This window comes from Schistocerca serialis, chromosome 1 (assembly GCF_023864345.2).
Source record: "Schistocerca serialis cubense isolate TAMUIC-IGC-003099 chromosome 1, iqSchSeri2.2, whole genome shotgun sequence".
NCBI lineage: Eukaryota > Metazoa > Arthropoda > Insecta > Orthoptera > Acrididae > Schistocerca > Schistocerca serialis.
The window spans coordinates 712,144,458-712,168,731 of NC_064638.1; the positions used below are offsets into that span (position 1 = coordinate 712,144,458).

The window sequence follows — 24,274 nt, forward strand, 5'->3', positions numbered from 1 at the left end:
CATAGATTTAAACTCAGTCAATAGATAAGACAGAACTTCAGAAATCACATTATCTTGCATACTACATTCCTGACAAATAAATATAATTATATAGTCATAAGAATCTGCAAATGTACTGTGTTATAAATTTAAACTCAGTTAATATACAAGACAAACTTTAGAAATCACATGTTCTTACATACTACATTCCTGACAATGGAAAAAGAAAAGGAAAGAGAAAAAAAGATAGACACTTATGGATCATGTGTATAAGCTTTCAGTTCAGTGATATTGCATAATCCAAAAACCTCCTTATATTTGGAATACAGGAGTCCTACATAAATATCGAAAAATTTCTTTATCTCAGATGTCAACACTTTAGATTTTTATTTGGCTTTCATCAATACAAGATCTCCTACATCAAATTTACGATATCTGCCTTTACCATCATGTCTCTGCTTTCTCCTACCCCCTGCTTTTTCATCATCTCTCTGACACTCTCTTCCCTCTCTTGCAGTGACAGAATTTTACTTGGAGAAAATTCAACATTCTCAGAAATAAAGTTACCTGGTCTGCGATTGAACATGATTTCATATGGTGAAAAACCTGTTGACAAATGTTGTAAGCTGTTCATAATATTCTCAAAATCACTGACATAATCTATCCAACTGATATGATTCTTACTGCAATATGTTCTAAACAGTCTCCAATTTCTCTCATATATCTTTCTGCAGGGTTACTTGATGGCTGGTACACTGAGGATAGAATAGGCCTTATTTTTGTGTCATTAACAAAATCTTTCCAAGCTTGTGATGTAAACTAGAACCATTGCAGATAAAATTGATTTAGGAATACCCACCTGATGAAAATATGTGTTTTCAAACTTAGATATGATTGGCTTACTGGTAGCTTTCTTAAGAGGAAACAGCTTTATGAACTTCAATAATACATCAACCACCACAAAAACATAACAAAATCCATTCTTAGACTTAGGCAAAGGTCCATTAATGCCCAGACATGAGATCTAGGTTACTATTATACAGTATGTTTTGCATTTGGCCTCTACTTGTTTGTCACTTACTTTCACTCTTTGACATCTGTCACAGCTGGCAATCTTCTTCTTGACTCTCTGTCATGTGTTATAAAAATTGATGCTTTCCTGAATCTTTTGTGTGCATTTGAAGTAATACGAGGGTCATCCACAAAATAAGTTCCGTTTCTATTTCTATCCACGGCATGGCTACAATCTCAGTTCCAAGCATGTGCGGCAGTTACTCTGACTCAAGGAGAAGACATGTACGCCATTTTCAGATTGCTGCTGCCAACGTGTGCTTTGTAGTGCTTCTTTATAATGTCGGCCATAGTTGAAAATGCCGCTGCATGTGAAATCAGATCTGTGTAAATGCACAGAAAGTTAAACCAAAGGAAATTCATCAGCAGATATGTGAGGTTTACAGACAAAGTGCTTCACTACTGCCCATTAAAATTGCTACACCAAGAAGAAATGCAGATGATAAACGGGTATTCATTGGACAAATATATTATACTACAACTGACATGTGATTACATTTTCATGCAATTTGGGTGCATAGATTCTGAGACATCAGCACCCAGAACAACCACCTCTGGCCATAATAATGACCTTGATACACCTGGGCATTGAGTCAAACAGAGCTTGGATGAAACTTCTTGGCAGATTAAAACTGTGTGCCGGACCGAGACTCGAACTTGGGACCTTTGCCTTTCGCGAGCAAGTGCTCTACCATCTGAGCTACCCAAGCATGACTCACGCCCCGTCCTCACAGCTTTAATTCCGCCAGTATCTCGTCCCCTACCTTCCACACTTTACAGAAGTTCTCCTGTGAACCTTGCAGAACTAGTACTCCTGAAAGAAAGGATATTGTGGAGACATGGCTTAGCCACAGCCTGGGGGTTGTTTCTAGAATATCAGTGCACACTCTGCTGTAGAGTGAAAATTTCATTCTAGAAACAACCCCCAGGCTGTGGCTAAGCCATGTCTCCACAATATCCTTTCTTTCAGGAGTGCTAGTTCTGCAAGGTTCGCAGGAGAGCTTCTGTAAAGTTTGGAAGGTAGGAGATGAGGTACTGGTGGAACTAAAGCTGTGAGGACGGGGCGTGAGTTGTGCTTGGGTAGCTCAGTCGGTAGAGCACTTGCCCGCGAAAGGCAAAGGTCCCGAGTTCGAGTCTCGGTCCGGCGCACAGTTTTAATCTGCCAGGAAGTTTCATATCAGTGCACACTCCGCTGTAGAGTGAAAATTTCATTCTAGAGAGCTTGGATGATGTGTACTGGTACAGCTGCCCCTGCAGCTTCAACACGATACCACAGTTCATCAAGAATAGTGATTGGTGTATTGTGACGAGACAGTTGCTCGGCCACCATTGACCAGACATTTTCAATTGGCGAGAGATTTGGAGAATGTGCTGGCCAGGGCAGCAGTCGAACATTTTCTGTATCCAGAAAGGCCTGTACAGGACCTGCAACATGCGGTCATGCATTATTCTGCTGAAATGTAGGGTTTCACAGGGATCGAATGGAGGGTAGAGCCACGGGTCATAAGACATCTGAAATGTAACACCCACTGTTCAACGTGCCGTCAATGTGAACAAGAGGTGAGCCATACCATCATGCCGGGTGATACCCCAGTATGGCGATGACAAATACACGCTTCCAATGTGCGTTCAGCGTGATGTCGCCAAACACAGATGTGACCATCATGATTCTGTAAACAGAACCTGGATTCATCCGAAAAAATGACGTTTTGACATTCGTGCACCCAGGTTCATCATTGAGTACACCATCGCAGGCGCTCCTGTCTGCTGCTGCAAATGTTGTCGAACTGTTCGTGCAGATGGTTGTTGTCTTGCAAACGCCCCCATCTGTTGACTCAGGGATGGAGATGTGGCTGCACGATCCATTACAGCCATGCGAATAAGATGCCTGTCATCTCGACTGCTAGTGATTTGAGGCCGTTGGGATCTAGTATGGCGTTCCAAATTACTCTTCTGAACCCACTGATTCCATATTCTGCTAACAGTCATTGGATCTTGACCAACACGAGCAGCAATGTCGCAATACGATAAACTGCAATCATGATAGGCTACAATCTGACCTTTATCAAAGTTGGAAACATGATGGTACACATTTTTCCTCCTTACACGAGACATTACAACAACATTTCACCAGGCAACGCTGGTCAACTGCTGTTTGTGTATGAGAAATCGGTTGGAAACTTTCCTAATGTCAGCACATTGTAGGTGTCGCCACCGGCGCCAGCCTTTTGTGAATGCTCTGAAAAGCTAATCATTTGCATATCACAGCATCTTCTTCCTGTTGGTTAAATTTCGCATCTGTAGCATATCATCTTTGTGGTGTAGTAATTTTAATGGCCAGTAGTGTATGAGTGATTCAATGGTTAGAAGATGGGCCAGATTGTTCAATGAAAGATGTGATCAAGTGCACGATGAAGAATGAGGTGGATGCCCATCTGTGGTTACTAATAAACTGGTTCACACAACTGAAGAGAAGATGAAGCACAACTGTAAATTTTCACTTAGTGCCCTTGCTATGGAAGTTCTGCAAATATCACAATCACTAATTCATGAAATTGTTACTGAAAAACTGAAATTTCGAAAACTTTGCACACATTGGCTACTCAAAATTCTTACTGAACAACCTAAAAAACAATGGATTGGCAGTGGCACTTCAGTTTTTGACACCCTACAATGAAGAGGGCAACAGTTTTCTTTCTCTGATAGTCACGGGGGATGAAACTTGGGTATTGTACGATACTCCTGAAACAAAACGGCAATCAGTGGAATGGAGGCACACTTAATCCCCAATGAAGGTTAAGCCCAAGCAAATCTTGACACCTCAAAAAGTCGTGTGCACCATTTCTTGGGACAGAAAAGGCATTTTGCTGATTGATTCTTTACCACAAGGCCAAACAATCAATGCACATGGTTATGGTGAGACCATTAAGAAATTGCGCCACACAATACAGAAAAAGTGCCAAGGATTACTGCCGAAAGGTGTTGTTTTTTTGCCTGAACTCACACGGTGAATGTGACCAAACAACTCTTACGTGAATTTCACTGGGACGCATTTGATCATCCTCCATACAGCCCAGACCTCACTCCTAGCAACTTTCATCTCTTCTTACATCTAAAATATGTCCTTGGTGGTCAGCACTTCAACAATTATGGTGAGCTGAAATAACATGTTACCACATGGTTCAATACACAGGCAGCAACCTTCTATGAAGAAAGCATACAAAAACTTGTGCCATGCTCTAACAAGTGCCTACAAAATTTTTGAAGCTATGTAGAAAAGTAGTTTAACAGTTGTAGATTTTTGTACAATAAATATGTTTTCTGTATCTGTTTGTTTTGTATAACCAAATGGAACTTACATTGTGGATAACACTTGTAAAATATCAATACATTGTTCAGGTAAACATAGTTTCCAATCATCCGAGTCAGTCTTATGTCTCTTGAATAAAATACCCTTGTGTACCTTATAATATTGTTCTGTCTTTTCTCCTCCTTTCTTACCCAACATGCTCCTAACCAGTTTTCAATTTTGATCATGATTTTGGTACCTGCGTATGTCTTGACAAATTTTCAAGATCTTATTTTCCTCTTCCACACTTCTCAAGTATATAATTTTAAACTCTCTCTCTCCTTCTCCAAAGTTGTTAGATGATTCACTCCCTAAAGGTAGCTTAGACAAAGCATCAGAAACTACATTGTCTGTGTGCTTAATTTACCTGATTTCATAATTGAACTGCTGTAAAAACAAGGCCCAACGAGTAATTTTGTTATGGTACAGCTTACACACCTCAAGATAACATAATGCTTGGTGGTCAGTATAGATGATAACTCTGTGACCTAGTAGATAATTTTTAAACTTGTTGAATGCCTAATGTACAGCCAAAAGTTCTCTCTGAGTTACAGTGTTTCTTTTAATGCTTCTGCAAGAAGGAAATGAAAGAGATCTATGTTCAATAACACCATCATCTTCAACCTCCTGAAATAAATGAGCACCCAATCCAACATCACTACTGTCTGTCATAATACAAAAAGGGATAGACAGATCTGATCTGATCAATATCTGACTTTGACACAACTATCCTTTGATCTCATTGAAAGCATCCTGATTCGACTCCCAAACAGTATTCTTCGTCAAAAGTTCACATAGGCATGGAGCATTCAAAGCTTGGCTGCTACAAAATTTTCTACAAAATCCAGTTAATCCAAAAAATGATTTAAGCTGTTTTTTGTTGCAAGGAATAGGAAAATTAGCAATAGCATCAAGTCTCTCTTTATCAGGTGCAATCACTTTCTCAGATATAACATGTACTAAAAATTTAACTTCTTCCACACCAAATTTACACTTACCTATTTTCAAAGTCATACCTCGTGATTCTAATTTTGAAAACACTGCTCTTAACAGATCTAAATGTTGTTCCCAAGTATTTTCAGTGACCAAAATGTCATCAACATAAACAATTAATTTTGAACTCACTCCACTTACCAAGTCAGAAACCAGAGCTCTTATGAACTCAACTACAGATACATTTAGCCTAAATGCCACCGCACAGTATTGAAAACACTTACCTCCAAACAAAAATGCAGTATACTTTCTAGAATTAATTTCAAGTGCCGGAGGTCAGGTCAAAACTACTCATGTATTTTATGTAATCAAATTTGTGTAACAGTTCATCCATGTGATCAGGATGGTCATTCTCTCTGATAATACACTTATGAAGATATCTAAGAGTCCAAAACAATTCTCACTCCACCATTTCTCTTACTTACCACAACTGAAGAACTATTGTAAGCACTCCTACTTCTCTCAATTACCCCCCATATTTCCATTTTCTGAATTTCTTTCTCAACATCTTTCCTTTTCGAAAAGGCTTGAGAAAGAAAGGTTGATGATCTCTAAGGTAAAGCATGCACTGATAGCCTCTCGCTTTCCCTGGTCTTTCACTAAATATATTTCTAAACCCCCATAACAAATTCCTAAGTTGCTCCTTTTGTTGGTCATTAAGAGTTGTAGCTTTCCTTATCTTAGAATCTACTACACTTTTAAAATCTTGATCCTCAATCTCATCAAAATCTATATCATCATCAAACACCTGGTACACACCTTGGTTCACGATGTTTTGAAAATAATTACAGCTTTTCCCACAGTTTGGAAATGAAGTCTCATGATTCTTGACAGAGCATAGGGGAACGATGCAGGAGGCCCACACCACCGTACTAGTCAAGGTCCTAATGGAGGTGGTTTGATGTTGTCTTCCTCCGACCATAATGGGGATGAATGATGATGAAGATGACATGACAACACCCAGTCATCTCAGGGCAGGTGAAAATCCCTGACCCCGCCAAGAATCGAACCCGGGACCCCATGCTCGGGAAGTGAGAATGCAACCATGAGACCACAAGCAGCGGATTTCTCACAGTTTAAAATACAGAAATTAGTTTTCACATAAGTATTACTTTTTGATTCCAAAATAAAAAATTCTTTAGTATTCCATCCAAAACAAGCCTCAACTATCACTATCCAATCCATAACAAGAATTATATTTTCTGCCAGACTAGGGATCACTAAGCATCCATGTTCAAAGGTTTTGTCTTCTATACTAAATGTTAAAAGTACCTGAGATTTTACCAATTTGATTTGCTTACCTGTAGCTCCTGTTATCTTTACACCTACAGTGGGCATTTCCACAAAATTCTTACTATACTTAATTTTGTCTCTAAATTGTTCAGACATACCAGAAATTAAGCTTCCTGTATCATTCAAACAATTCGCTTCCCTCTGATCAGTCTTAATTTTAATGTAAGGACATCCAATATCTGAATCATCTTCTCTGTTGTTAGACACTTCATGTAAGAGATCACTTTCAATTTCATCAAATTCTACATCCACACTGTCTTTACAGGATTTTATCAACTTTACTGGTATCATAGCATTATTTTGGTTACTCATGTTGTCAGGTAAATATTGAACACAACAAATGGATTCCATGATACAACTAACATCATTTGTTACAGGAGGAACACAAAATATATTCCTGACAAAATTACACTTCCTGCTTAGATCTTCCTTCACTTCAATTCCACCAATTTGGATACAAATTCTGACTAACCATAGCTAACTTATTCCAGAATGCACATTTATCTATGTTCTCAACAATCTGGTTCCAAACAAACTTCAAAAAGTTTCACCTTTATTCTCTAAGCTCACAGATAACTCACTTTTACTGTCTGGATCATTACTCTGAATGATATTAATGGAAAACTGTTTTAACTGGGCTAGTTATCCATGACTCTCACTTACATCATCACACACGTCACTTACCTTACCTTTATTATCAACATCATTCACAAACAACTCTGAAATTTCATTATTCTCAAACTCCACAAATACCTGATACTCATCATAATCATATTCCTCCAAAATTACTTCATCAACAACATCATTAACAATACAAGTTTCATGTACATCAAAGTCACTTACCTCACCTATATCCATTTGCAATAAGCCACCAGTTTCACACTTAGCAACCTCAGTGATTTCACAGCTCTCATTCACATCTGCATCAAAAGTCATCTGATTTTCATACACCATTTTCTCACCAAGAGAAAAATCATTAGTACATCCTACACCAAAATTCTCACTACTCTCACATTCTGGTTTATGATTAGTTCCTGCATCATCATAATTAAACATAGTATCCCAAAACATTTGATCAAAACATAAATGAGACTTCTGATATTCCTTCTGTTCAATTTCAGATACCTGTGCCATTTCAGATACATGTGCCGTATCATTAACACTGTTGTTATAGCTTGATTGCAAATTTAACTTGGGAGTCCTGTGCTTGTTGTTTTTCCTCGCCCCAAAACTGTGGTGCTTCATTAAGGCAAACTGCTGTTTTACAAGTAATTGCTTCTATAATAGTTTCTTCTATTAAATTGACCATGGTTATCCCCATCATTCCTATCCTGCTGATGTTCAAAATTTCGTTCTCTGGTGACACTTTGATCCTGATAGTAGTTACCATTATCTCTGTTTCTGTAATTATTTCCATGGTGCAGGCCGAAGTGGCTGAGCGGTTCTGGGCGCTACAGTCTGGAACCGCGTGACCGCTACGGTCGCAGGTTCGAATCCTGCTTCGGGCATGTATGTGTGTGATGTCTTTAGGTTACTTAGGTTTAAGTAGTTCTGAGTTCTAGGGGACTTATGACCTCAGCAGTTGAGTCCCATAGTGCTCAGAGCCATTTGAACCATTCCCATGGTGATTTCTATCATTACGATTGTTATGGTACATACTTCTTTCTACTGCCCTATCCAGCCTATCAACATACCATAAAAACTGTTCAAGACAATCATCAGGTCTATGTACTAAACGCCACTGCATCCTTTCTGCTAATCTCCTTTTTAATGCATCAATCAACGTCATTTTGTCAAATGGTTTCTCAAGGTGTGTTAATTTTTTAAATTGGTTCTTACAAAACCCTTTCAAGGTACCGTCGCTATTCCTATAATTAAGACCATTCAAAAATTCACTTTTAATTCTCCCCTGTTCAACTTCAGAACAAAATGTATTTAAAAAACTTTTCACGAAACTTTGATATGTTTCCTACTGACTTAAATTTAAATTTACCCATGATAGAGCTTTGCCTTAAATACATATTTTAAGAAATTTAATTTTTTGATTGTCATTCATGCCTGACACAAAACTATCTCTACAGTGGTGCAGGAAATCGACTGGATATAATTGTCTGATGGAAAACCTTTGATAGAAGTGTTGGACCTTGCAATACCATTGTTTACACTTAGATGTTGGTTCACACACATTTCCTGAACTTCTGAATTTTTTTTATCTAAAGCAGTTACATTAGTTTGCATATTGTTTTCAACATTGAAAATTTTTTTGTTTAAACTGGCAATGTTTTGTTCCATTTTTTTCCATTATGGCCTTCTGTTCAATTCTGACATCATTAACATTCTTCTATGGTCTTGCTGATTCAACAATCAACTCATTTTCCAGAACAATAAATTTATTTTATGGAACATCAACTTTTTCATTCACACTTTTTAACCTCTCAGATGACCCATTTTTTATCTCTGAAACTTGACTGCTAAATTGGTTCATTCGATCTTTTAGCCTATCCTTTTTACTGTTGTATTCAGTTCTTATTTCAGTTAACTTATCATTAACTGCACTAAATTTGCTATTGTTACCTGTCTTCATTTCCTCTAGTTTTGCCAATATTAACTGCAAAATATCAGTTTTTACTGTTTCCTTGCTGACTACGATTTCACTTGGCTTGGACAGGTCTCGACTGGATCCTGCAGCTTTCACTTCTACCTCACTCCTACACTCATCTCTATTCATTTTGTCAACAAGCACATGAGTCCATAAACAAATGAACTTCACATCACTGTCAATACTATTTACTTTGTTGGGCAGCCCTTGGTCTTCTTTCTTTGTGTGATCGGAAATCCATTCCTACATAAACTGCAAATGACACAAATTACTCTCCCTTTTTAGCAACAAACATAACTTAAATATTATTCAACTGATTCCATACAACACCACCACTTGTAATCTACCCCTCCCTCACATCATTTGTTGATTGTCACTGTCTTTATGCTATTCTTTTAATAAGTTTCAAGAGGAGTAAGATTTACAATAAGCTGAAATTTTCATATTTTAGGATCTCAGTTCCAATTGACATAATTAATTCTCCCGTATTTCTCTGTATCACACTCTCTTTTGAATTTTCACATTAACAACGCCGAAATTACGTTGTGACTCCAAATTACAAAAACACATACAATCACATCAGAGGCATGCCCATTACTACCTCACTCTGCAGTACTAACAATATTCCAAAGGGTTACAAATTCTGTTGACAAATGAATTTCTGTTAATTTACAAGGTGTACAACTTTGCTTCCGTCATTTGCCGATAGGTGACAACAATGGTAAGCATCTGTTGAAAGTCAATATAACCTCATTCAAACATTAGTCAATTTGTGTCTGCATCATAAAATTGTTCTTGATTAAAAATGTCAGTTTACGAGCCTAATTCTCGTCATTTGCGGGAGGTGTTACTGTTTTGTTTCAGTATGAAAAAAACAGCAGCTGAGTCTCATCAAATGCTCTCAAGTACATATGGTAAGAACGCTATTAGTGAAAGAACATGTTGTGAGTGGTTTCAATGCTTCGAGAATGGTGATTTTAACGTCGTAGACTGGCATAGTGGTGGAAGAGAGAATGTTTTCGAAGATGCAGAATTGGAGACATTTCTGACTGAAGACTCGCATCAAACTCAAGAACAATTGGCACAATTAGTGACAGTGACACAACAAGCCATTTCAAAATGTCTCAAGGCTATGGGCATGATTCAGAAAGAAGGAACTTGGGTCCCGTGTGAGCTGAAACCAAGAGATGTTGAACGGCCTTTTTGTTTCTGTGAACAGTTGCTTCAGAGGCAAAATCAGAAGGGATTCCTGCAACACATTGTCCACAAGGGATGAAAAATGGGTTCATTATGATAACCTTAAATGCAAAAAATCATGGGGATATCCCGGCCATGCTTTCACGTCGACGACCAAACCGAATATTCACAGCTCCAAGATCATGCTCTGCATTTGGTGGGATGAGCTTGGCGTTGTGTACTATGAGGTGTTAAAACCAAGTGAAATAATCACAGGTGCTCATTATCGAACACAATGTGTTTGAGCAGAGCATTAAAAGGCAAACGGCCGCAATACAGCAAGAGGCACAATAAAGTGATTTTGCAGCATGACAATGCTCGACCCCATATTGCAACAGAGGTCAAAACGCCATATTCTCCAGACATTGCTCCCTCTGACTATCACCTGTTTGGATCAATGGTGCATGGCTTGGATGACCAACACTTCCGATCTCATGAAGAAGCCAAAAATTGGATCGATTCACGGATCGCTTCAAAAGATGAACAATTTTTTCGACGCAGGATTCGTACACTGCTTCAAAGATGGGAAAAAGTAGTGGCCAGTGATGGAAAATAGTTTGAATGATACATGTGTAACCAATTTGTTTCATTAAAGCCTCAAATGTTGAGGAAAATATGGTGGAAGCTAAGCTGTACACCTTGTATATTATTAATTTATAACTGAATCCAGAAATAAACATAATAAACAATACTAAATTGTGTAATACATATTATAAATTTTACCTGTGCCAAATATTTCATAATTCAAATGTTTCTATTAAAAAAAAAAAAAAAATAAATAAATAAAAAATTAAAAAAATTTAAAAAAATTTAACTGCCCGTACAGAGCTAGTACATATCAAGTGTAAAAACGAAAATAAATTCTTTTTATGGATTTTAGCTTGAATTATAACACATCGTGTACAAAATCATATGAAATTTTTTTTAGAAGAATAGCTGAGACAATATTGATCCATTTCAAAAGTTGAAAATATTTGTGGTTTATACTATTTCTATTGAGGAAAAGTAATGCTAGAGGAGGGTGTCCCTTTACACAATGCAGCCAGTGTAACATTGTTAGCTGACACCATGCCAGGATCCTAGTATAGTGGTTGGCTGAATTTAAATTTAGTGACTGTCACCATCAATTGTTGCCACTATTACTTTCAGAGTATCAAATGCTGTACATTTACTACATATTTTAAAAAAATCTCTACATGCGCCAGAGTTTAAGATTAATGAGGGTCAAATAAACAAGCTTCCTTTGTAATTTGATGGTTTTCACTTTTCATCTTCATAATTGACAAGCCTCAAGGAAGCTAATGATCTCATTGTGAGGCATGATACTGGAGGGCAGTGCCAATCCCACTTCACTTGGAAATTACCCTACATCAAGTTCTAACTTTCCAGAAACATGGTCAAAGACCAGTGTTAGAAGCAACATGTCTTGGAAATTATACAGCATCACTTAGTAAGCCACATCATCAGTTATAAAAAAAGGCAGCTTTAGCAATGTGCTTCTCCACTTTTAATATGCTAGACCCATAGTGTGGAAATCAACCCATGCAAAGAAAGTTGATTGTACCATACATGAAAGCTGCAGGCTGGTAACTGGCTGCCTATGATCAATGCCAACTGAAAAATATATTACCTTGATGGTGACACATCAAAGCCAATTAGAAGGGAAGAAGATACATGCAAGTAGAAAGCCAAACTATTTCCACACAACACTCAGTTCATGGAACACAACAGTAGTATTAGATCTAGCACAGGCTTAGAGGAACAAGATACTTTCTGACAGGAGGTGTATAAAATCCAAGAACCACCAGTGCATCCATCAGAAGAATTTGCATCTTAATACAAGAAGAGACTTGTTTTGCTAATTGCAATAACACTCTGTACAATGGGCTTTCCCTTGATATTAGAAGACCTGGAACAACTATAGGCAACACAGATAGTTATGTATGCAGAGCAGAAAAAAACAGTTAGTAAGATCAGAGCAGGGTGTGAGATGCTGATTTCAGCAGCATTGTACAGAAAACTGTAAATTGGAAATGCTCAGTTGTGGAGGAACAGCCATAAAATGACAGCCAGTGATTAAATTACAGAAGTGTGTGCATTTAAACTAACTTGTCCCAGCTAATAGATGTTCTGATAAAGAGTTCTGCTACTAATTAAATTAGTGAAAATAATGGTTTCAGCTAATCAGTCAGAGTTAGACAAACTTTAAATTCCTGTTCGTGACTGGCCACTTTAGACATGAATTTTCTGTGATGTTCATTAACTACAACTTTACTACTAAATCAACTACATGAGAAGTGCTGTAATGACATTAACATCTTAAGATGATAACCTATGCTACAGAAGCAGCACTGCAGTAAGATAGTCAACATGTGGTATTCTAATGTTCAGTGCTATTAATAATCAAACCAAAGGTCACATTCTTTAATTTCTGCTAAAGTACACAGGACATGAATGAACTTTTATTCTTAAAAAAATACAGTAGATCACTATGTTTGTACTAAGACAATGGTGAAAAAGAAAACAGGAACTAAATTTTAAACCCTCATTTTTTCCCAAATAATATTTTTTAAAAGTGGATGCTCAAAATTCCTGCTTCAAAAATCACAGCAGAGCACAAACACCACAGTAGTTGCTTGTACGGCAAAACTACACTGCTGGTCACATTCAAATGCAAAAGGAGAAAATTCCACATGCTCATCACTGATTTATGTTCATTTTAAGATCATAGTTCCATGCTGATGTATTTTGAAGAGATGGTTATCTGGAAAATTTTGTTAAATTTGATGTTCCCTACTCTGCTCTGACCTTCTTACCAGGTTGATCTCTTCACACTGTATGTTCTCTTGTTCATGATGCTCAGTGGAGGGTTGCTGGAAAGAGCTTGTATCGGCCAAGCCCAGTGGAGTGAAAATGTTTCACATCTTACTGTATATTGCTTGAGCTTGGGGTTGTTTATTGTCTTTAGTTGATTATTAAATATGTATTTCCATGTATGTGATGCTTCTGAAGTGATTTATAGTAATAATAATAATAATAACAACAATGTTATCAATAAATGACCTGGCAAATTTCAAGTCAACTGCTAAGGCATATTTGACTCATCACTGCTTCTATAGCCTCCACGAGTTCCTTCAGAAAGTTCACTAACAATTTGTGTCTTTACCTTAGTGATGTATCGTATATATGTTACTAGAACTTTAATGATTTACCATGTAAATGTTACCGAAATACAAATATTAATCTGTCAGTACAATACATGCTGTTTCTGCTTTAAAATATCTACTCTTTATTTTTGTACAATATTTGCTCTGTACATTGTAACTCAGTGACCATTTAATGTAGAAATAGTGACATTAATGCAAATTTAATATTATATTTTGTTATACATTGACTTGTCCTACTTCAGAATGCACTATTTGTGTACTATATGATTACCAGGACCAATAAAACTCTACTGTTATCTTAAATATTTGCCGGCCGGTTCTGGGCGCTTCAGTCTCTTAATTAGCAGTTTACTGACACACAATATTTGCTATTGTTCATTATTGAATAAGTTTGCTCATGGTTATCAGCTCAGTCATCAGCAAAAATCTTTCTCTGATATATGAATGATAGCCTTTCCATCTCTAGCCTGAGTTCAGTAAAGCTAATCATCAATCAAAACAATATTATTTATTACTAGTTTTAAATGCTTTTGTTATGACAGAGCACCGAAAGACCTGAGTCAAAACAAGGCCCCGGGAGTAGACAACATTCCATTAGAACTACTGACGGCCTTGGGAAAGCCAACCCTGACAAAATTCTACCATCTGGTGAGCAAGATGTATGAGACAGGCAAAATACCCTCAGACTTCAAGAAGAATATAATAATTCCAATCCCAAAGAAAACAGATGTTGACAGATGTGAAAATTACTGAACTATCAGATTAATAAGTCACAGCTGAAAAATACTAACGCGAATTCTTTACAGACGAATGGAAAAACTGGTAAAGCTGACCTCGGGAAAGATCAGTTTGGATTCCGTGGAAATGTTGGAACACATGAGGCAATACTGACCTTACGACTTATCTTAGAAGAAAGATTAAGGAAAGGCAAACCTACAATTCTAGCATTTGTAGACTTAGAGAAAGCTTTTGACAATGTTGACTGGAATACTCTCTTTCAAATCCTGAAGGTGGCAGGGGTAAAATACAGGGAGCGAAAGGCTATTTACAATTTGTACAGAAACCAGATGGCAGTTATAAGAGTTGAGGGGCATGGAAGGGAAGCAGTGGTTGGGAAGGGAGTGAGACAGGGTTGTAGCCTCTCCCCGATGTTATTCAATCTGTATATTGAGCAACCAGTAAAGGAAACAAAAGAAAAATTTGGAGTAGGTATTAAAATCCATGGAGAAGAAATAAAAACTTTGAGGTTCGCCAATGACATTGTAATTCTGTCAGAGACAGCAAAGGACTTGGAAGAGCAGTTGAACAGAATGGACAGTGTCTTGAAAGGAGGATATAAGATGAACATCAACAAAAGCAAAATGAGGATAATGGAATGTAGTTGAATTAGATTAGGAAATGAAACACTTAAAGTAGTAAAGGAGTTTTGCTATTTGGGGAGCAAAATAACTGATGATTGTCGAAGTAGAGAGGATATAAAATGTAGACTGGCAATGGCAAGGAAAGCGTTTCTGAAGAAGAGAAATTTGTTAACATTGAGTGTAGTTTTAAAGTGTCAGAAAGTATTTTTCTGAAAGTGTTTGTAGGGAATGTAGCCTTGTATGGAAGTTAAATATGGACGATAAATAGTTTAGATGAGAAGAGAATAGAAGCTTTCGAAATGGGTTGCTACAGAAAAATGCTGAAGATTAGATGGGTAGCTCACATAACTAATGAGGAGGTATTGAATAGAATTGGGGAGAAGAGGAGTTTGTGGCACAACATGACAAGAAGAAGGGACATGTTCTGAGGCATCGAGGGATCACAAATTTAGTATTGGAGGGCAGTGTGGAGTGTAAAAATCATAGAGGGAGACCAAGAGATGAATACACTAAGCAGATTCAGAAGGATGTAGGTTGCAGTAATTACTGGGAGATGAAGAAGCTTGCACAGGATAGAGTAGCATGGAGAGCTGCATCAAACCAGTCTCAGGACTGAAGACCACACAACAACAACATATGACATTTTATTGCTCAAAACGTAATCATCATAGTGGCCAGGGAAATATTTTAATAGCAGATGAAGGCAGGCAGGAGAAAGCATGTTTCAGCTGTTTTGGTAGTAATGTTTGATTTCTTAAATATCTTAAACATAATGTCTCTTTAGCTGTTATTATGGTAATTTATGTCCATGAATTTTCAGGTAGTAAAACTGAATGAAATATTTAAGGCAGTTGCATGATTTTTTTTTCAGAGCTGTGGCCTGTTTGAAAAGCACATTGGCATTTCCGGTACTTTCTTGGGTTCTGCAGTGCATCGTAATTGCATGGGCAATAATTGTAACTTTTTTTCTGTTGTCGTGTGCTGACACAACCTACAGATTTACAAAGAGCTCTGAAATATCATGTAGCAATAATGAGGTAAGATGTCTGAAACTTGAGAACTTTCCAAAATGAAAGCATGTGTCACTGTAAAACAAACTAATAAAAACTAGTTTTGTTTTAGTACAATGCAGGAGACATTTGTGACCCTTCCACTTTTACATCAACCTGTGGAAACTGCACTGAGCAACCATTCAAGTATAAAGAATATGTGACATATTTCCATGTTGTAAATATTTTTGGATTCTTATGGGGAATGTGTTTTGTGTCTGGTTTCTCTGAAATGATACTAGCTGGTGCATTTGCAACTTGGTACTGGACCTTCAAAAAAGATGATGTTCCTTTCTTGACATCATTGTGGAGCATTGGTCGCACAGTGCGGTAAGTAATTATTATGTCATATTTGTTCTTTAGAACTTGGAGTAAAGCACCGTTAATTAATTGACAAATATGGTGTAGAGACAAATCAGGTGCATATCATGATGCTTGAAAATTTCATTTGTTTTAATTTGACACCAAAATACAATGTAATATAATATGTTGAAGATAGCCGCTTCTCTGAACCTATTAACATTTGTAAATACATTTTACATAATGAGATCTACACTAAAGACTCGTTCTGCTTCAGAACACAACAAGGAATGAATGAGATAACACAGACAAATTATGGGCATACAGGGACAGAGACAGGCAGGTATATTTTTTTATTTTTATTTTTTCATCAGTCTTCTAACTGGTTTGATGCGGCCTGCCACAAATTCCTCTCCTGTGCTAACCTCTTCATCTCAGGGTAACACTTACAACCTACGTTCTCAATTATTTGCTGGATGTATTCCAATCTCTGTCTTCCTCTACACTTTCTGCCCTCTACAGCTCCCTCTGGTATCATGGAAGTCACTCACTCATGTCCTAACAGACATCCTATCATCCTGTCCCTTCTCCTTATCAGTGTTTTCCACGTGTTCCTTTCCTCTCTGATTCTGCCCAGAACCTCCTCATTCTTTACCTTATCAGTCCATCTAATGTTCAACAGGTATATAAGCTGATGAAAATAACTTTGTGATTGATACATTGCAATGGTGGGAGGGTAGTGTTACCATCATGCAACCTGCTATGCAAGGCAAGGCTCTACATGTACCTCCAAAATAAGCAACACAATGAGCATGTGGTGCTCAAGAAAGTACTAAGGTTGGTTGTTGGCTGGCACCTACAGCTCGATGCACTGAAAAATCAATTGCAGAATTATTATAACTGCATGTGCCGTATCCCTTCATACACCTTCCTCTTTTTCCATTTTTATTTTTTTGTATCGTTGTCATTGTCATTCTAATTCTTTTCCTCCTCATTGCATTCTTAAATTAAAACCTTGACTGAACAGGAATCATAAATTTGTGCTTTCTTTGAGCTTAACCAATGTGTTAACATTTAGGCTGTAGGTACTGCTTTTCATACTGAGGCTACTGCAGTCTTCTTTAGCGTAACTCTACACACTAATGCTCTCATGTTCTACATTCACAAGCTCCTGTTATTTTCCGCCTCCTTTGGTTCAGTTGTACTCGCGTTCTCGACATTCATTTACAGCCAACTTTTCCAATCAGTGTATTATTTTAGCAAGAACTGCTGTGAAGCTGTGATATCAACCACATAAAGCATACAGGCTCCCTTTGCCATTAACGATGAGTGCTTTCAATGTAGAAAGCACCTGAGACTCTAAATGAGATTCCCTTTGACCAGTTACATAACTGATAGTACTGTTATTGCCTGGAAATTAAGAATACTGCCCTTTAAAAAACAAATATGCACAGATCATAGAAGAAAGATGTGTATCACAAAATCATAAATAATGACTGAGAGAAATTATGGGAAAAATGGTGGGGAGAAATTTGTAAAACAAGTGGTGGGCGTAGAAAATTTAACTCTCTCTTGAACATATTCCTACAGCAATCCTAAATTAAATAAAGGTCAAAATTAAACAGAAGTAAAGGTAAGGGATGTACATTTCCTGGGATTAAAGTAACTTGTGCTAGAAAGAGCTCTACCTAATTCACAGGAAAAGCTGTAGCCAAGAGTTGAGACTCATTACTGCTGTAAATTTTTAAACAGTGAATCACTGTGCTCAGAAACATAGAACATTCCAAGAATAAAGCAAAAACGGTTAGCATCATCACTAAAAAATCAAACTGAAATTAAGCTGTCAGAAAATTACTTTGACAGAAGCGGTGACAGTTTAAATTCATTGGCCACCAAGTAATTCAGCGATTGCTTCCAAGGGGTAGCAAACATTGTATGAGTTACAAAAGCCTGCATCTTCAACAACACAAACTGTATTAAGCACATCTCACTTACATTCAAATCATAGAAAGTAATGATTACTGTCTCTTCTGGAAATACACAAAAGACTTCTGTAGATGTGTATCTTGTGATCAATATAGTACTCTGAATCTTTGTTGAATAAATCACATATAAATGCTGGAGAACACTGTAAGTTCAATTGGGAAGCACTTGGATATGAACCAGAGTCTCTGTGCACCGTTACTCCATTAGTTTATTCACTGAAAATCAAATGGTTGGTTGAATGATGAACAAAGAAAGTGCCACATCAGGCATACAGGGAAATCTGTGTGTGCCAGCCAAACATTGTTCATGGGTAACAACAAAGTCAACATCACAGTCCAGGAGAAAACCATGTAGTGCAGGGTTGTCATCAATAGGTACACTGGAGAGCTTGCTGTAAACATCGGGTTGTTGTCAAGGGACTGAGGCAGCCCTTAAAACTGCAATTGATGTTTTGCCACATGATCTGATGCCACATCTGGTGACCTTGCTGGTTGTATGCATAGTTGTATTGAGTGGCCCATCAATGTGTCCAATGAGACTACAAGAATATCCACTAATAAACATCAAACACAGCTACATTAGATTTAGTTGTGCAGACACTGCATTCACCACCAACAGACATTTATTTCAAAAGTGCCAGCCCTATGTAGTTTACAAAATTTATCTTGTCACTAAAAAGTAGCAATTCTGCTGACTATGGTGATGTTTCCAGCAAAATATTAAAACTCTTATACATTTATAATAGGATTACCCTTAAGCTATATGTGTTGTCAATCAATGACTTATGGCATATTTCCCAATAGAAATAAATGTGCTATAGTAACATCTATTTATAAAATTGGAGATAAGCAAACCATGTCTAATCACAGGCTTTTTTCATCACTTTTTAATAAAAAGAAACATCATATTCCACAAATGTGATAAAATGTTAATAACTTTTACTTTGGTTGAATTTTCTGGTCCTCTTACAGTATATGTTGTCAGTACTACAGCACTTTCCAGTATTGTGTACAAGGTGTTGACTGCCCTCATCCTTAACTGTAGATGCTCAACTGAGGCCTAAAGACTTGTTTACAATAGAGAAAATGAAAACAAACATAAGCAAACAGGCATTAGAGAATAATTTGCTTGTTCTCATTTCCATACCTGTCTTGCATTTCAGTAGTTGTCTTATTTCATATAGTTCCTTAGATCTGTAGTGCCCTATGGAAACCACTCAGATTTAATTAAAGTATATATAAGGAAAATAATGTGTGTAAGCCAACAATAATGTAATGTAAAAATATACATGCCATCTCTCATACTGTCCATGTGATAAAATCTGCTATGTAATAACAAGGGAAACAATGTGATCAAGGGAAAAACAATTTTTATTTCTTCAGTTATTTCATCAGAAGCTTATAAAATTGTGGTGATACATCTGTGATGTGATTACAGCTACCTTGAATGTAAGCTAAGAGAATGTAATATAATTAACACATATGTATATAATTAATACATATTTATATTCCTTCAGTTTCTTGGAAATGTATGCATTTCCTTTGTAATAAAATAAATTCAAAAGATTATACCTCTTAATTTCATTCCCACCTGATGAAACCAAATAATGAATTTTTTGTCTTGGACCTCCAAGTGCTTCAGCAATATACTGCCAAGCACATTTTTTTCTTGTTTAACATTTTGTGTTGTGGATCTCTTGGATCCTACAAACACTATGGTATCCATATTCATTTTATTATCAACATTATGTTCTCTTCTGACAACTCCATTAGTCATGCAAGTCACATTGGTAACAAAAGTAGTTTGCATGCCAACCAGCAGACTGCAAAAACCAATGCTTTTGTGCTGTGCACACCAATTTGTTTGTTCTCATTTCCATACTTGTCTTGCATTTCAGTAGTTGTTTATTGCCTGTGTGTGAGCTCTTTTTTGCTCAGCCCTATCCACCCCTGCCTAAGTGTGAACATCTGTCTACATGGCAGACACTCAAATTGAAACAATACACACCGTGCTATGATATTTCATCAGAAAGTCTACAGTGTGGTCTAACAATGGCCTTTGCTAAATGTAAAATTTTTAATTCTGTTTATTATCTTGGAAAAGTTCTCTTACACTCCTGAAAGAATCTTTGGGGCAAAAGAAATTATGTGTTTCATGACAGTAGGGCCGAAATATGATGGAATGGTGTTGATGGTCTGACTATGTGCATCAGTGCTTGAGCCAGTCAAGACACTGAATGGATCATTGTTGAAACTGCAGTTCTACTTAAATTAATAGTGCATTAGTTGACAGATTTCTCATATTGGAAGTTAACATTGTTGACCAAAAGTAAAACAGATGCAATAAGGGGAATATTTTAGATTTCATAAGGTGTACATAAATGTAAGAAATAGATAATTGCAGTGGTATATTTACATATTTCAGTAAATGTCAACAACCAGCTTTAAAAATAAGATGAAAAATACTATCTAAATTTAACGAAAAGTATATGTTGTTGTTGTCTTCACTTTGAAGACGGATGTAATGCTTCTCTCCACACTATACTGCCCTCTGAAAGCCTCTTCATCTTCACAAAACTACGTAATGTACTTCTCTTTGAAAATGCTTACTGTAGTCAAGCCTTGGTCTCTCTCTACAATTTTTACCCCAAACTTCCCTCTATTACCAAATTGATGATTCCTTGATGCCTCCTCATTGTCTGGTCTACCCATCTAAGTTTCAACATCCTCCTGTAGCATCAAATTTCAAAAGCTTTTATTCTCCTCCTGTCTAAACTTTTACTATACACACGTCACATTTGTACAAGGCTACATTCCAGACAGATGCACTCAGGGAAGATTTCCTAATACTTAAATTTATGGTCAATGTCAACAAATTGCTATTTTTCATAAACATTTTTCCAGCTTTTGCCAGTGTGTATTCTATGTATGCAGGGTGTTACAAAAAGGTACGGCCAAACTTTCAGGAAACATTCCTCACACACAAAGAAAGATAATATGTTATGTGGACATGTGTCCGGAAACGCTTACTTTCCATGTTAGAGCTCATTTTATTACTTCTCTTCAAATCACATTAATCATGGAATGGAAACACACAGCAACAGAACATACCAGCGTGACTTCAAACACTTTGTTACAGGAAATGTTCAAAAGTCCTCCATTATCGAGGATACATGCATCCACCCTCTGTTGCATGGAATCCCTGATGCGTTGATGCAGCCCTGGAGAATGGCGTATTGTATCACAGCCGTCCACAATACGAGCACGAAGAGTCTCTACATTTGGTACCGGGGTTGCGTAGACAAGAGCTTTCAAATGCCCCCATAAATGAAAGTCAAGAGGGTTGAGGCCAGGAGAGCGTGAAGGCCATGGAATTGGTCCGCCCCTACCAATCCATCGGTCATCGAATCTGTTGTTGAGAAGCGTACGAACACTTCGACTGAAATGTGCAGGAGCTCCACCGTGCATGAACCACATGTTGTGTCGTACTTGTAAAGGCACATGTTCTAGCTGCACAGGTAGAGTATCCCGTATGAAATAATGATAACGTGCTCCATTGAGCGAAGGTGAAAGAACATGGGGCCCAATCAAGACATCACCAACAATGCCTGCCCAAACGTTAACAGAAAATCTGTGTTGATGACGTGATTGCACAATTGCATGCGGATTCTCGTCAGCCCACACATGTTGATTGTGAAAATGTACAATTTGATCACGTTGGAATGAAGCCTCATCCGTAAAGAGAACATTTGCACTGAAATGAGGGTTGACACATTGTTGGATGAACCATTCGCAGAAGTGTACCTGTGGAGGCCAATCAGCTGCTGATAGTGCCTGCACACGCTGTACATGGTACGGAAACAACTGGTTCCCCCATAGCACTCTTCATACAGTAACGTGGTCAACGTTACCTTGTACAGCAGCAACTTCTCTGACACTGACATTAGGGTTATCGTCAACTGCACAAAGAATTGCCTCATCCATTGCAGGTGTCCTCGACGTTCTAGGTCTTCCCCAATCGCGAGTCATAGGCTGGAATGTTCCATGCTCCCTAAGATGCCGATCAATTGCTTCGAACGTCTTCCTGTTGGGACATCTTCGTTCTGGAAATCTGTCTCGATACAAACGTACCGCACCACGGCTATTGCCCCGTACTAATCCATACATCAAATGGGCATCTGCCAACTCCGCATTTGTAAACATTGCACTGACTGCAAAACCACGTTCGTGATGAACACTAACCTGTTGATGCTACGTACTGCTGTGCTTGATGCTAGTACTGTAGAGCAATGAGTCGCATGTCAACACAAGCACCGAAGTCAACATTACCTTCCTTCAATTGGGCCAACTGGCGATGAATCGACGAAGTACAGTACATACTGATGAAACTAAAATGAGCTCTAACATGGAAATTAAGCATTTCCGGACACATGTCCACATAACATCTTTTCTTTATTTGTGTGTGAGGAATGTTTCCTGAAAGTTTGGCCATTCCTTTTTGTAACACCCTGTATACACTCTACTTCAGCCATCATTTATTTTTCTGCCCAGATAACAAAACTTAGACTTCTTTTAGTGTCTTTATTTCCTAGCATAATTCCAACAGTATCACTGGATTAAATTCAACTACATTCCATTACTCTTGTTTGACTTTTGTTGATATTCATCTCATTTTCAAGACATTATTTATCAATAAATGAGACACTTAAAGTAGTAAAGGAGTTTTGCTATTTGGGGAGCAAAATAACTGATGATGGTTGAAGTAGAGAGGATATAAAATGTAGACTGGCAATGGCAAGGAAAGCGTTTCTGAAGAAGAGAAATTTGTTAACATCCAGTATAGATTTAAGTGTCTGGAAGTCGTTTCTGAAAGTATTTGTATGGAGTGTAGCCATGTATGGAAGTGAAACATGGACAATAAATAGTTTGGACAAGAAGAGAATAGAAGCTTTCGAAATGTGGTGCTACAGAAGAATGTTGAAGATTAGGTGGGTAGATCACGTAACTAATGAGGAGGTATTGAATAGGATTGGGGAGAAGAGAAGTTTGTGGCACAACTTGACTAGAGGAAGGGATCGGTTGGTAGGACATGTCCTGAGGCATCAAGGTATCACAAATTTAGCATTGGAGGGCAGTGTGGAGGGTAAAAATCGTAGAGGGAGACCAAGAGATGAATACACTAAGCAGATTCAGAAGGATGTAGGTTGCAGTAGGTACTGGGAGATGAAGGAGCTTGCACAGGATAGATTAGCATGGAGAGCTGCATCAAACCAGTCTCAGGACTGAAGACCACAACAACAACAATATTTATCAACTGATCTGCCAAGTCCTATGTCATCTCTGGCACATTTACAATGTTGCTGGCAAAGCTCAAAACTTTTATTTCTTCTTCATGATTGTTAATCCTCATCCAAATTTCTCTTTATTTGCCTTCACAGCTTGCTTGTTGTGCACATTGATTAATATTGGGGATAAGCTACAACCCAAACATCAGTTGTTGAAGCAAGTACATTTGGTGCTGATGTACTTGTTCCTGTTCTTATCACTGTTGCAAAAAGAGCTAGAATAATAGGAATTGTGATCCGCAAACAACAAGTGGAACAGAAAGAATCCTCAGGGCCACCTTTGTATCTCTATTGAAAATCACTTTACTATGTGTAGGCAATAGACTTTACAGTCAATCAAAAATCTGTATTGCTTAGACTTTACTGAATAAATCATCAGCTCAAGCAGCAGTAATGCAATAATAGAGACATAATGAACCATGCAGTCGTAGGGGCATCCATGGAGTAAATCAAACCTGGCTACTTGCTACAGTTTAGTGTCTTATAAAGATTTCTGGATCATTTGTTTCACTGATGTGCATTGCACATTGCTTTTTGTGTTCCCAAG

At 37.5% G+C, this 24,274-nt stretch overlaps 1 protein-coding gene and 1 non-coding gene across 3 annotated transcripts in view; both read left to right on the forward strand.

The window, feature by feature from the left end:
• The window catches only part of LOC126458091 (choline transporter-like protein 4), a 254,992-nt gene that overhangs the window by 180,858 nt on the left and 49,860 nt on the right, over positions 1-24,274 (forward strand). For both annotated transcript variants that reach the window (XM_050094914.1, XM_050094922.1), the window contains exons 8-9: positions 15,920-16,085; positions 16,171-16,427. In XM_050094914.1, the coding sequence (XP_049950871.1) occupies positions 15,920-16,085; positions 16,171-16,427 (423 nt within the window). The remainder of the gene's footprint in view (positions 1-15,919; positions 16,086-16,170; positions 16,428-24,274) is intronic.
• Trnas-cga (transfer RNA serine (anticodon CGA)) lies at positions 2,125-2,199 on the forward strand. The gene has a single exon. It is a non-coding gene; the product is annotated as a tRNA-Ser (tRNA).